Raw genomic sequence first — 14,664 nt, 5'->3', positions numbered from 1 at the left:
GCGGAATAACCTGTTTCCATCTTCCTCTGCAGCCCAGACGCTGCTGAAACGAAGCACACTGACTACTCAGTAGATGAATAGTTCCTCTGCTTCCTGATGCTGAAACACCTGGAATCTGAATAAGAATATAGTTTTTAGTATTTATTTGGTGTGAATTAGAGAAACCTCACCCACAGATATAAACTCTCCCGTTACTAGAAGGCGTACCCGATGGAGAGGACGACCCGGTACTAGAAGGCGGACCCGATGGAGAGGACAACCCGGTACTAGAAGGCGGACCCGATGGAGAGGACAACCCGCTACTAGATGGCAGACCCGATGGAGAGGACGACCCGGTACTAGAAGGCGGACCCGATGGAGAGGACAACCCGGTACTAGAAGGCGGACCCGATGGAGAGGACAACCCGGTACTAGATGGCAGACCTGATGGAGAGGATGAACTGGTACTAGAAGGTGGACCCAATGGAGAGGACGACCTGGTACTAGAAGGCGGAACCGATGGAGAGGACGACCTGGTACTAGAAGGTGGACCCGATGGAGAGGACGACCCGGTACTAGAAGGCGGACCCGATGGAGAGGACGACCCGGTACTAGAAGGCGGACCCAGTGAAGAGAAGGACCCGGTACTAGAAGGCGGACCCGATGGAGAGGACGACCCGGTACTAGAAGGTGGACCCGATGGACAGGACGACCCAGTAGTAGAAGGCGGACCCGATGGAGAGGACGACCCGGTAGTAGAAGGCGGCCCGATGGAGAGGACAACCCGGTACTAGAAGGCGGACCCAATTGAGAGGACGACCCGGTACTAGAAGGCGGACCCAGTGAAGAGAAGGACCCGGTACTAGAAGGCAGACCCGATGGAGAGGACGACCCGGTAGTAGAAGGTGGACCCGATGGACAGGACGACCCAGTAGTAGAAGGCAGACCTGATGGAGAGGACGACCCGGTACTAGAAGGCGGACCCGATGGAGAGGACGACCCGGTACTAGAAGGCGGACCCGATGGAGAGTTGACCCGGTACTAGATGGCGGACCCGATGGAGAGGACGACCCAGTACTAGAAGGCGGACCCGATGGAGAGGACGACCCAGTGCTAGAAGGCGGACCCGATGAAGAGTTGACCCGGTACTAGAAGGCGGACCAGATGGAGAGGACGACCCAGTACTAGAAGGCGGACCCGATGAAGAGTTGACCCGGTACTAGAAGGCGGACCCGATGGAGAGGACGACCCAGTACTAGAAGGCGGACCCGATGAAGAGTTGACCCGGTACTAGAAGGCGGACCCGATGGAGAGGACGACCCAGTACTAGAAGGCGGACCCGATGGAGCGGACGACCCGGTACTAGAAGGCGGACCCGATGGACAGGACGACCCGGTACTAGAAGGCGGACCCGATGAAGAGTTGACCCGGTACTAGATGGCATACCCGATGGAGAGGACGACCCGGTACTAGAAGGTGGACCCGATGGAGAGGACGACCCGGTACTAGAAGGCGGACCCGATGGACAGGACGACCCGGTACTAGAAGGCGGACCCGATGGAGAGGACGACCCGGTACTAGAAGGCGGACCCGGTGGAGAGGACGACCCAGTACTAGAAGGCGGACCCAGTGAAGAGTTGACCTGGTACTAGAAGGCGGACCCGATGGAGAGGACGACCCAGTACTAGAAGGCGGACCCGATGGAGCGGACGACCCGGTACTAGAAGGCGGACCCGATGGACAGGACGACCCGGTACTAGAAGGCGGACCCGATGAAGAGTTGACCCGGTACTAGATGGCATACCCGACGGAGAGGACGACCCGGTACTAGAAGGTGGACCCGATGGAGAGGACGACCCGGTACTAGAAGGCGGACCCGATGGACAGGACGACCCGGTACTAGAAGGCGGACCCGATGGAGAGGACGACCCGGTACTAGAAGGCGGACCCGGTGGAGAGGACGACCCAGTACTAGAAGGCGGACCCAGTGAAGAGAAGGACCCGGTACTAGAAGGCGTACCCGATGGAGAGGACGACCCGGTACTAGAAGGTGGACCCGATGAAGAGTTGACCCGGTACTAGAAGACGGACCCGATGGAGAGGACGACCCGGTACTAGAAGGCGGACCCGATGAAGAGTTGACCCGTTACTAGAAGGCGGACCCGATGAAGAGTTGACCCGGTACTAGAAGACGGACCCGATGGAGAGGACGACCCGGTACTAGAAGGCGGACCCGATGGAGAGGACGACCCATTACTAGAAGGCAGACCCGATGAAGAGGATGGTGAGTGTAGTTGCGTTTGGTGTAAATTAAAGATATAATCTAACCGTCCTCTGTGGAAGTTCATCCAGAACCATCATCCATCTAAACCTCTCCAGATGACTGAAACTGAGAAAGTAGAGATAATAATTAGAAAATTCTGCTCCAGGATGATAATTATTACCACATGTTCCAGAAAAGGCTCTCGGCATGCTGAACAGAAATTTGTTGTTCTTCATCTCCCAACTTTCTCCTTTAAAATAAGACTTACGGGTGTGAAAGAAATTTAGCTGCTTATGGTAATCACTCACTCACTACATATATACTCATATAATAATCACATGTATATTCAGTTTTCATTATTAATTTATTATTGTTAATCCATTCACTATTACTTTTTCATATTGTGTTCTCATTCTACAGAATACTGAAGTTACAGTTTTCATTGTGTGTGTGTGTGTGTGTGAGGTCAGACTGACCACTTTCTTCCCAGAGCTCTGATATGACAGAGTTGAGGCTGGTTTTTAGCAGTAGTTGTTTGGGATATCAGCTTGTTGTGGTTTGTGGGTTTTGTCTGAAAACTGGAAGAAAGTGGCGCCACTAAGTCTTCTATTCCTCATTTATTATTTTGCTGTTTGACCTTCAGCTGGCGACCAGCTGAATAAAACTGTTTCTCTCTGATAAATCTTCAGAGTCTCTCCCGCCTTCACGCGAGTCGGGACGACCACTCTCATTACTTGCAAGTAATTCTTTATTCAATACTTCTGTAAATAAACCTTATATACTTTTACTCATTCCAGACGCTTGGTAATTTTTCTACAACACGGGACAGTATGAAGGAGATCACAGGTTGGAAGGAGACAAGCAGGTAGCTGGTATCTCCACTTCACAACCTGACCACCAGGTCCAGATGGGATCTGGCCCAGGATCCTGAAGACCTGCACCACCCAGCTGTGTCCTCATCTTGCAGCACTGATTCAGTCTGAGCCTGAGTCAGGAGAGAGTTCCAGTTCTCTGGAAGACGTCCTGCTTGGTTCCTTTCCCCAAGACGTCCAGACCTCAACGACCACCGTCCAGTGGCTTCACATTGCATGTGATGAAGGTGCTGGAAAGGCTGGTCTTGGCCAACCTGAGACCGCAGGTCACAGCTCTGCTGGCCACAACTGGATCAGGACACAGACCCCTGCACCTTTATCTGTGGTTTGACATGCTACATGCGTATAATTCCACCACACAGTTCACGCCCAGCAGGGAGAATGTTGTAGCTGACCTGAGCCACAACCAGCTCTGCACTGGACGCTGCTCAGGACCTCTCAGAGCCAGAACTGGTCCTCATGCAGCATACGCCCCTCCAAGCCACTGTTTCCCTGCAGGAGCTCCATGCTGCATCTGCACATGACCCTGTTTTCACCCAGCTCTGCATATGTATGTGTTACGGACGACCACAGAACAGTGAAACGCCCTGACCTCGCCGTGTTGGACTGTGTTCGGGTCTGTCGACACAATTGGTCCCACAAGCTCTTTCTGGTCTGCACCACAGCAGATCACTAAGCGCTTGGTCGATGGTTCGCACTGGTCTCAGACAGATGGCGTACCCTCTGAACGTCCAGCTGCACCTGACCCGTTTCCTATGGCAGCGGTCTGAGACTTCGTGGACGATCAGTTGGAGATTCCAGTTGGGTGTCTGCCAGAAACTGACCTGTCAGCGAGATCCCTTCAGCCAGGACATCACCCTGCACGGAGCCATCAGAGGCCTCCTTATATCAGTGACTATGTTACAGACTTTTGAGTGTTTCATGTGTTTGGCAGTCATTCCATAGCCAGTCATGTGGCAGATTACTCCACAAGGCTATGCGGGTAAATCAGCGGTCTGCCTGGTTTATCCAGTCAGTTTGGTTCTATTTAGGCACTGAAATGTTCTGGGTTGTGTTTTTTCAGGTTTGTAAACAGAAGGTGTGAATGTGGTATACAGCTGTACGCAACGTCAAAGCAGGGTCACCACGGTGTGATGTCACTTCTGTGAGAGGAGTCTGTTATGTAAGATGCTGTGGTTTGTAAATAAAAGCTAGTTGAGCCATGGTCGGTGTATTTTCTGGACACAAAAGCCTGCAGTAACATGTTGGAGATCTTTTACCAGTCTGCCGTCTCCAGGGAGCTTCTCCTTGCTGTGCTGGGGAAGCAGCCTGAACACACTTAAAAAGAAGGCTGGAACTGGTGGAGAGGAGGTGCTGAACAATCTCGTTTCCATCATGGAGAACCCGACCATCCTCTCCACCACACTGGTCAACCAGCGGAGCTCCTTCTCCAACCAGACTGAGAAGCACCGCTGGTGAATGGATAGATCAGTAGATTTGGTTTATAGATTTATATATTTATATGTAAATTTTGCTGCTTTATTTTTGGCTTATCTATCTATCCATCCATCCATCCATCCATCCATCTAGCTAAAGTATTCACTCACACAGCCAAATAATTGGAATCAGGTGTTCCAGTCACTTCCATGGCCACAGGTGTATAAAACCCCGACCTGAGGCATGCAGACTGTTTCTACTAACATTGTGAAAGAATGGGTCGCTCTCAGCTCAGTAGATTCCAGTGTGGTACTGTGATGGGATGCCACCGATCACAGTCCAGTCGTGAAATTTCCTCACTCCTAAACATTCCAGTCAGCTGTAAAATGATTGAGCAGGGTCGGCGGATGCTGAGGCGCATGGTGCGCAAAGGTCAACAACTTTCCGCTATCGATCGCTCCAGACCTCCAGACTTCATGTGGCTTTCAGATCAGCTCTAGAACAGAAGAGAGCTTCATGGATCGGGTTTCCACGGCAGCAGCTGCATCCAGGCCGCCATCACCAGAAGCAATGCAAAGCGTGGGATGCAGCGGTGGAGAGAACGCTGCCACTGGACTCTAGATCAGTGGAGAGTCGCTCTCTGGAAGGACGAATCGTACGTCACCATCTGGCGATCTGATGGAGAAGTCTAGATATGGCGGTTGCCAGGACAACGGTACTGGTGTGACTGCATTGGGCCAAGTGTAAAGTTTGGTGGAGGGGGGGTTATGGTTTAGGGCTGTTTTCCAGGAGCTGGGCTTGGCCCCTTAGTTCCAGTGAAAGGAACTCATAAAGGTGCTTCTGGAGCAATGGTCAGAAATTCCTATAAACACTCCTGAACGTGTGGAAAGCCTTCCCAGGATAGTTGAAGTTGTTATGGCTGCAAACGGTGGGCCAACGTCATAGTGAACTCGTCTGATTAAGAATGGATGTCTGTTAAGTTCATACAGGAGTCAAGGCTGGTGAAACAATACTTTTGGCATTACAGCGCAACTTGCAGCATCTGGAGCATCATGGAGTAAAATATTTTAAATGCGGACAGGTTAATAGGTATAACTCTGTATAAGAACAGTGTAGGAGCTAAACTGTGATATGAAAAGTAAGGATATTTGGCGTAGGTTAGTGTACTTTGGTTATTTTTCTTGTACTGTGGTATTCATTGTGTTACACTATTTTTTGATGTTCGCCTAGTTGTTAAATGTCCTACAGCACCTGAAGTAGGCATTACGTTTGCTCTAATCCAACCTCACCTCCTGTCCAGTAAAAGAGTGGCTTTAAAGTGCTACCAGTTGTTGCCACTACAAACAGGATATGATCTTTACTCAGTGTCAATAACCGAAGAAACATACAGAAAGGTACATGCTTTAGTGGTACATGTAGTATGTGTTATACAGTGTAAAAAAGATATAATGGCTTATTAAATGGGGGTGGGATTAGATGAGCATGAATTTCCTTCTGTTCCTCTTTTAGTGTGAGCTGTAAACATCGTTTACCAAACCAATAAAGAATTTTACTAAAAATACTCAGCAGTTCAGGCTTCGGAGGGATTGTGGTGCTAGCAGCTTTAACAGCCCTCTGCTGCCACCTTCTGGTCTAAAAAGGTCCTACAAGCAACACTGCTTTCAGCCTCCAGGTCTGATGCTTCCACCACTTCTCTGCAAATGGGACCATTTCTATTTAACACAGCAGAAAGCATTAAACTACCTGATATGTCAGCAAACCCAAACGGACTTCAATACAACTGAAATGAGACATGGCCAGACAGTTCAGTAAAAACATTTTATTGATCAGGAAGACCTCCACTGTACAGCTTCCAGCTCATCATGAACAGAAAGAAAATGATTACTAAATAACTACGGAGACATAATGTAAAAGGAAAGACCAACATGTAAATGCTGAACCCAGCGTTGGAGACGGAGCTAATAATCCAGTTTTAGACGTGTTCTGTTGTAGTCCGGTTTGACGGCCAGGATCTATTCTGCTTTCGTCTGCAGAAATTTCTGAAAGAAAAAAGGAAACAAGTGAATTACACAGTTTAATGACAATGAATAAAGATGACCCCACTCACAGAGCTTTTAATTCCAGTATAAACCAGTCTGTAGCAGATTTTAATCCCAGTATAAACCAGTCTGTAACGGCTTTTAATCCCAGTATAAACCAGTGTGTAGCAGCGTTTAATCCCAGTATAAACCAGTCTGTAGCTGCTTTTAATCCCAGTATAAACCAGTCTGTAGCAGCTTTTAATCCCAGTATAAACAAGTTTGTAACAGCTTTTAATCCCAGTATAAACCAGTCTGTAGCAGCTTTTAATCCCAGTATAAACCAGTCTGTAACGGCATTTAATCCCAGTATAAACCAGTCTGTAGCAGCTTTTAATCCCAGTATAAACAAGTTTGTAACAGCTTTTAATCCCAGTATAAACCAGTCTGTAGCAGCTTTTAATCCCAGTATAAACCAGTCTGTAACAGCTCATAATCCCAGTATAAACCAGTCTGTAGCATCTTTTAATCCCAGTATAAACCAGTCTGTAGCATCTCTTAATCCCAGTATAAACCAGTCTGTAGCAGCTTTTAATCCCAGTATAAACCAGTCTGTAACAGTTTATAATCCCAGTATAAACCGGTCTGTAGCAGCTTTTAATCCCAGTATAAACCAGTCTGTAGCAGTTTTAATCTCAGTGTAAACCAGTCTGTAGCAGCTTTTAATCCCAGTATAAACCAGTCTGTAGCAGCGTTTAATCCCAGGATAAACCAGTGTGTAACAGCTTTTAATCCCAGTATAAACCAGTCGGTAGCTGCTTTTAATCCCAGTATAAACCAGTCTGTAGCAGCTTTTAATCCCAGTATAAACCAGTCTGTAACAGCTTTTAATCCCAGTATAAACCAGTCTGTAGCAGCTTTTAATCCCAGTATAAACCAGTCTGTAACAGCTCATAATCCCAGTATAAACCAGTCTGTAGCAGCTTTTAATCCCAGTATAAACCAGTCTGTAGCATCTTTTAATCCCAGTATAAACCAGTCTGTAGCATCTTTTAATCCCAGTATAAACCAGTCTGTAGCAGCTTTTAATCCCAGTATAAACCAGTCTGTAACAGCTTATAATCCCGGTATAAACCAGTCTGTAGCAGCTTTGAATCCCAGTATAAACCAGTTTGTAGCGGTTTTTAATCCCAATATAAACCAGTCTGTAGCAGTTTATAATCCCAGTATAAACCAGTCTGTAGCAGCTTTTATTCCCAGAATAAACCAGTCTGTAACAGCTTTTAATCCCAGTATAAACCAGTCTGTAGCAGCTTATAATCCCAGTATGAACCAGTCTGTAGCAGCTTTTAATCCCAGTATAAACCAGTCTGTAACAGCTCATAATCCCAGTATAAACCAGTCTGTAGCAGTTTTTAATCTCAGTGTAAACCAGTCTGTAGCAGCTTTTAATCCCAGTATAAACCAGTCTGTAGCTGCTTTTAATCCCAGCATAAACGTGTCTGTAACAGCTTTTAATCCCAGTATAAACCAGTCTGTAGCAGTTTTTAATCCGAGTATAAACCAGTCTGTAGCAGCTTATAATCCCAGTATAAACCAGTCTGTAGCAGCTTTTAATCCCAGTATAAACCAGTCTGTAGCATCTTTTAATCCCAGTATAAACCAGTCTGTAGCATCTTTTAATCCCAGTATAAACCAGTCTGTAACAGTTTTTAATCCCAGTATAAACCAGTCTGTAGCAGCTTATAATCCCAGTATTAACCAGTCTGTAACAGCTTTTAATCCCAGTATAAACCAGTCTGTAACAGCTTTTAATCCCAGTATAAACCAGTCTGTAGAAGTTTTTAATCCCAGTATAAACCAGTCTGTAGCAGCGTTTAATCCCAGTATAAACCAGTCTGTAGAAGTTTTTAATCCCAGTATAAACCAGTCTGTAGCTGCTTTTAATCCCAGTATAAACCAGTCTGTAGCAGTTTTTAATCCCAGTATAAACCAGTCTGTAGCAGTTTTTAATCCCAGTATAAACCAGTCTGTAGCAGCTTTTAATCCTAGTATAAACCAGTCTGTAACAGCTTTTAATCCCAGGATGAACCAGTCTGTAGCAGCTTTTAATCCCAGTATGAACCAGTCTGTAGCAGCTTTTAATCCCAGTATAAACCAGTCTGTAGCAGTTTTTAATCCCAGTTTAAAACAGTCTGTAGCAGCTTTTAATCCTAGTATAAACCAGTCTGTAACAGCTTTTAATCCCAGGATGAACCAGTCTGTAGCAGCTTTTAATCCCAGTATGAACCAGTCTGTAGCAGCTTTTAATCCCAGTATAAACCAGTGTGTAGCAGTTTTTAATCCCAGTATAAACCAGTCTGTAGCAGCTTTTAATCCCAGTTTAAACCAGTCTGTAGCAGCTTTTAATCCCAGTATAAACCAGTCTGTAGCTGCTTTTAATCCCAGTATAAACGTGTCTGTAACAGCTTTTAATCCCAGTATAAACCAGTCCGTAGCAGCTTTTAATCCCAGTATGAACCAGTCTGTAACAGCTTTTAATCCTAGTATAAGCCAGTGTGTAACAGCTTTTAATCCCAGTATAAACCAGTCTGTAGCAGCTTTTAATCCCAGTACAAACCAGTCTGTAACAGCTTTTAATCCCAGTATAAATCAGTCTGTAGCAGTTTTAAATCCCAGTATAAACCAGTCTGTAACAGTTTTTAATCCCAGTATAAACCAGTCTGTAGCAGCCTTTAATCCCAGTATAAACCAGTCTGTAACAGCTTTTAATCCCAGTATAAACCAGTGTGTAACAGCTTTTAATCCCAGTATAAACCAGTCTGTAGCAGCTTTTAATCCCAGTATAAACCAGTCTGTAGCAGCTTTTATTCCCCGTATAAACCAGTCTGTAGCTGCTTTTAATCCCAGTATAAACGTGTCTGTAACAGCTTTTAATCCCAGTATAAACCAGTGTGTAACAGCTTTTAATCCCAGTATAAACCAGTGTGTAGCAGCTTTTAATCCTAGTATAAACCAGTGTGTAGCAGCTTTTAATCCCAGTATAAACCAGTGTGTAGCAGCTTTTAATCCTAGTATAAACCAGTCTGTAGCAGCTTTTAATCCCAGTATAAACCAGTGTGTAACAGCTTTTAATCCTAGTATAAACCAGTGTGTAGCAGCTTTTAATCCCAGTATAAACCAGTGTGTAGCAGCTGTCAGACTGGGAGGTAAAATGATGTAAAATGAATGTATGAATAGATTTAGCAGCATAAAGGTCGACCAGAAGAAGAAAGCAGAATTTATTACTAACAGAACTTTGTAGAAATAACACACAGATCAACAGTGACCAAACCTTTTCTCAAAAATGGCTGGAAAACTTGTGTAGTTAAGCTAACCATTACAGAGCTACATGCCACTGTTCCTGGTGGTGGAAGAGAGAGACCTCGTGGAGATCTGCTGGAGGTTTAGGGTTGATGTTTACCTTTAGGTTCTCATAATGCTTGAGGGTCTTGCAGTGGCTGATCTCTGCCACCTTGGCTCCACTGAAAAAGCGACTGCACACCCTACAGAAAAACCCTGTTTTTGGGACCAAATACTCCAAACCTGTCCACAGAAACAGAAACAACAGGCGTTTGTGCCATGATGTCTACAGAACCACGTCGTTATGACTGAATACTAGTTCTTACCAACAGGTTTGCTGGAATCATACGGAGGGAGGGGCTGCTGTGTGTCCATGCTAACGTCCATCTTTAACTCTGTCTTTGTGCTCTTCTCTTCGCTGTACTCCTCAGCCTTCTCCAGCTTTTCTGTTAGAGACAAATGTCTTGAAGATGCGGCCTGAGGACTAACAAAGGTCCTGGTTTTATACAACACCCTTTGTTACAGGACCAAGATATTTTAGACTTGCTCCAGATATCTTCCTTGAGACGGTAAAATGTCTCAGTTTCTACATCTGATATGTGGTTTACAGGGGAAACTCAAAAAATTTGAATATTGTCACACATCCATCTATCCATTTTCTGCCGCTTATCCGAGTCGGGTGGCAGGGGCAGCTGCCTAGCACTCCACCCTTTTCCGGCTGAGGACCATGGTCTGAGATTTGGAGGAGCTGATTCTCATCCCAGCCGCTTCACACTCGGCTGCGAATCGCTCCAGTTAGAGCTGAAGATCACGGCCCGATGAAGCCAACAGAACCACATCATCCGCAAAGAGCAGAGATCCAATCCTGAGGCCACCAAACCGGATCCCCTCAACACCTCGGCTGCGCCTAGAAATTCTGTCCATAAAAGTAATGAACAGAATCGGTGACAAAGGACAGCCTTGGTGGAGTCCAACTAGCACTGGAAACGATTCTGATTTACTGTCAGCGATGTGGACCAAGCTCTGACACCGGTCGTAGAGGGACCGGACAGCTCGTACAAGCGGGTCCGGCACTCCATACTCGCGGAGTACCCCCCACAGGAGTCCCCGGGGGACACGGTCGAACACCTTCTCCAAGTCCACAAAGCACATGTGGACTGGTTCAGCGAACTCCCATGCCCCCTCCAAGACCCTGAAGAGGGTGTAGAGCTGATCCACTGTTCCACGACCGGGACAAAAATCCGAGGTTCGACTATCTGACGGACCCTCCTCTCCAGCACCCCTGATTAGACCTTATTCAGGGAGGCTGAGCACCTCAGTCTGCCAGTCCAGGGGAACTGTCCCCGATGACCACGCTGCAGAGGCATGTCAGCCAAGACAGCCCTACAGCATCCAGAGCCTTAAGGAACTCTGGGCGGACCTCATCTAACCCCGGGGCCTTGCCACTGAGGAGCTTTTTAACCACCTCAACGACCTCAGCCCCAGAGATAGGAGAGCCAACACCAGGGTGCCCAGACTCTGCTTCTTCATCGGAAGACGTGTTAGTGGGATTGAGAAGGTCTTCGAAGTATTCCCTCCACCACCTCACAACGTCCTGAATCGACGTCAGCAGCCCCCCATCCCCACTGTACACAGTGTTGACGGAGCACTGCTTTCCCCTCCTGAGCCGCTGGATGGTGGACCAGAATCTCCTCGAAGCCGTCCGGAAGTCATTCTACATGGCCTCTCCAAACTCCTCCCATGCACGAGTTTTTGCCTTAGCGACCGCCGAAGCTGAGTTCCGTTTAGCCTGCCGATACCCATCAGCTGCCTCTGGAGTCCCACAGGCCAAAAAGGCCCGATAGGACTCCTTCTTCAGCTTGACGGCACATGCTCAGAATACTGTGTAAAACGTAATAATTTCAGTAATTCAACTTCAAAATGGAAACATACAGACCGATATATGCAAAGTGAGAAGCATTTATTTGTTATAATTCTGATAATTATGGCTATAGCTGATGAAAACCCAAACATCTTAGAAATTAGAATATAGTGGAAAGGTTCAGTGTTGTAGCTTCTAAGAGCTGCTCTGATCAGCTGATCCATCCAAACACCTGCAGAGGCCTCTTGAGCATCTAGATGGTCTCAGTCTGTTCCAGTAGAGTCCAGCATCATGGGGAAGGCTGCTGACCTGACAGAAACCATCACCTCCCTCCACCAGGAGGAAAAGCCTCAGCAGGCGGCTGTAGAAGAAGCTGGATGATCAAAATGCTGCATCAAAGAGGAAGGCGAAGCTGGAACAAGCAGCAGGATGAAGCAGCTGGAGAGGACTGTCAGGAAAAGGCTGGTCAGAAATGTGGGGGAGCTTCACCAGGACTGGACTGAGGCTGGAGTTAGAGCTTCCAGAGCCACCACACAGACCTGGACTTCACATGTCGTAGGACTCTAGTCCAGCCGCTTCTGAACACCTCAGCAGTGTCTCACCTGGACTTTAGAAACCAGGATCTGGCCTGCTGAGCAGTAGTCCAAAGGGTCTTTTCTGATGAGCAAGTTCTGCATCTCGTGTGGAAATCCAGGTGCCAGAGTCTGGAGGAAGACCAGAGAGGCAACAATCAAAGACCCTTAAAGAGCAGCGGGAAGTTTCCACAGTGGGTGGTGACATGGGACCCGTGTCCTCTGGGGCTGGTCCACCAGGCTTTACTAAGTCCAGAGTCCACGCAGCGTCTACCAGAAGGTCTTAGAGCTCTTCATGCTTCCTTTGTGGAGATGTGGACTTTATCTTCCAGCAGGACTCGGCACCTGCCCACACTGCCACAAGAACCAGAATCTGGTTCAAGGACCAAGGATTACTGGGCTGGACTGGCTAGCAGACTCTCCAGACCTGGACCCCGTTGCGAAGAGGAAGATGAGACATATGAGATGGAGCGATGCAGAAGAGCTGAAGGACTGAAGCATCCTGGTCTTCATTCCACCCAGCAGGACCCCAGGCTGGTAACATCCACACCGCATGGAGGCAGGAGTCCATGCAGAAGGACTCAGACCAAGACCTGGTTCATATGCAGGACTAGACCGAGACCTGGTTCATATGCAGGACTAGACCGAGACCTGGTTCATATGCAGGACTAGACAGAGACCTGGTTCATATGCAGGACCAGACTCTTCATGTTCTAATTCCTGAGGTGTGATTTCTGGGTTTCCATCAGCTGTTAGAACAAATAACAAAACTCTGCTTGTAATGAGTCTATATAAAATAATAGTTTCCCTTTTTAAGTTAATTTATTTCAGTAATTCAAGTTTTGTGAAATAGTGTAAATTTTTGAGTTGCCCCTGTATGTTCTACTGGGACCAGGCTTGGAACAACTTTTCTGGTTTCATGTTTGAGACGTGGAGCCGACTCCAGAACAAACTCAGCTGACCTGCTTCGGCTTTGTCCTCTTCCTCCTGTTTGGTGGACACGTCCACCTCCTCACTGTTACGCTGACCGTGAAGAAGAGGGCTGCTGTCCTTGTCATCTTCAGCCATCACACCTGTTGTTGGGCTGTTTGAGGAAGAGTCGGCTGGAACTGGGACAGGTTCTACATCTGCGGTGGATTCCAGAGAAGCTTTCGGCTTCTTGTCTGAAGAAAAATCAGATTTCAGGAGAACTGCTCTTTAAATTACATTCTGTAAGACAGTTTGCTGAGTGTGAGGCTGCACCTGGCTCAGGTTTGACCTCATCCTGGGGGTCCTCTGGCTGACACAGAGGAACAGGTGTAGAAGGGACCAGGTCCAGACCAGCTGTGAAACCAAGTGAAACCTCAGCTATCGGCTCGCTCACATCTTCAGACTTTGATGTGGGCTCATCAGAGTACTCCTGGGTCACGGCGACCTCCATGGGCGTGTCCTGAAGAAGCAGATGACACAGATTCATTATGAATGAATGAATGAAATGAATGAAAAATACTTTATTAATCCCTTTGCAGGGAAATTCATGTTTTCAGTACAACCCATCCAAGACTAGACAAAACAACATGTGATGACACAAACAGAACAGGCATACACTGACGGAGCAGCCATTTCTACAGCGCTCCTTGTCTTAGATATAGGTGAAAGGAACATTAGGGAGTAAGATGTAGCTGAGAGGATAAAAAATAGGCATCTCCACACTGGGCCTAAGGGCCCATTATTGAGATACAAAAAAACACTCCTCAGTACATACAAAAACATAACTCAGACAATCACAACATGAGAAACACGTGGCGGGGGGGGAGGGGGGGGGACTCCCATCGCAGCAAGTGCAGACGCAGCTGCATTCTCAGAGCGCGTCCAATGAACCCACTGCCCGGGAGTGGAAGGAGGTGGAAGGACAGCAAGGCAGTGAATAACGGGGAGGTGTATCTGTAGTCGTGTACTTGAGTGTGGTGCGTGTGTGTGCGTAGAAGTGAGCATATGAACTTTGCCCCAGTTCTCCCTCACAGTCTCTGCCACCTGATGATAGTGGGGCATCCTTGAGGGCTGATCCAGGTTGAAGTCCATTACCCCGTGAAGAGGGTGAGGGGAGGGTGGGGGACTGAGCGTCCATCAACAAAACATTCCAGGGAGCTTTCAGCCAGCCATTCAAGGCCAGCACAGGGAGCCAAATTTGATAACAGCATTTGTTTTGGTTCAGGCCAGAGCTGTTTCGTCTGCCTTAAGTCTCTCAGTGGTCCCACTGGCGACTCCCAATGATCCGAATTTTGGGTCAATTTCCATCCAGCCGAGCTGACAACTTCTCCAAGTTGGTGACCACCTCACGTACAAGCCCAGAAAGCGCAAC

The 14,664-nt window shown here is 47.3% G+C and overlaps 1 protein-coding gene across 1 annotated transcript in view; it reads right to left on the bottom strand.

Moving 5' to 3' along the window:
• Nucleotides 1–6,334: 6,334 nt before the first annotated feature.
• si:ch211-89o9.4 (uncharacterized protein LOC566247 homolog) overlaps nucleotides 6,335–14,664 on the bottom strand; it is a 53,841-nt gene continuing 45,511 nt past the window's right edge. The window contains exons 21-25 of the mRNA XM_041982506.1: nucleotides 13,566–13,752; nucleotides 13,286–13,486; nucleotides 10,217–10,336; nucleotides 10,012–10,133; nucleotides 6,335–6,569 (exon numbers count right to left, since the gene is read on the bottom strand). Coding sequence (XP_041838440.1) covers nucleotides 6,543–6,569; nucleotides 10,012–10,133; nucleotides 10,217–10,336; nucleotides 13,286–13,486; nucleotides 13,566–13,752 — 657 coding nt within the window. The 3' untranslated portion in view covers nucleotides 6,335–6,542. The remainder of the gene's footprint in view (nucleotides 6,570–10,011; nucleotides 10,134–10,216; nucleotides 10,337–13,285; nucleotides 13,487–13,565; nucleotides 13,753–14,664) is intronic.

Source organism: Melanotaenia boesemani, chromosome 4 (genome assembly GCF_017639745.1).
Source record: "Melanotaenia boesemani isolate fMelBoe1 chromosome 4, fMelBoe1.pri, whole genome shotgun sequence".
Lineage (NCBI taxonomy): Eukaryota > Metazoa > Chordata > Actinopteri > Atheriniformes > Melanotaeniidae > Melanotaenia > Melanotaenia boesemani.
This window is presented reverse-complemented; position numbering and strand designations above follow the sequence as displayed.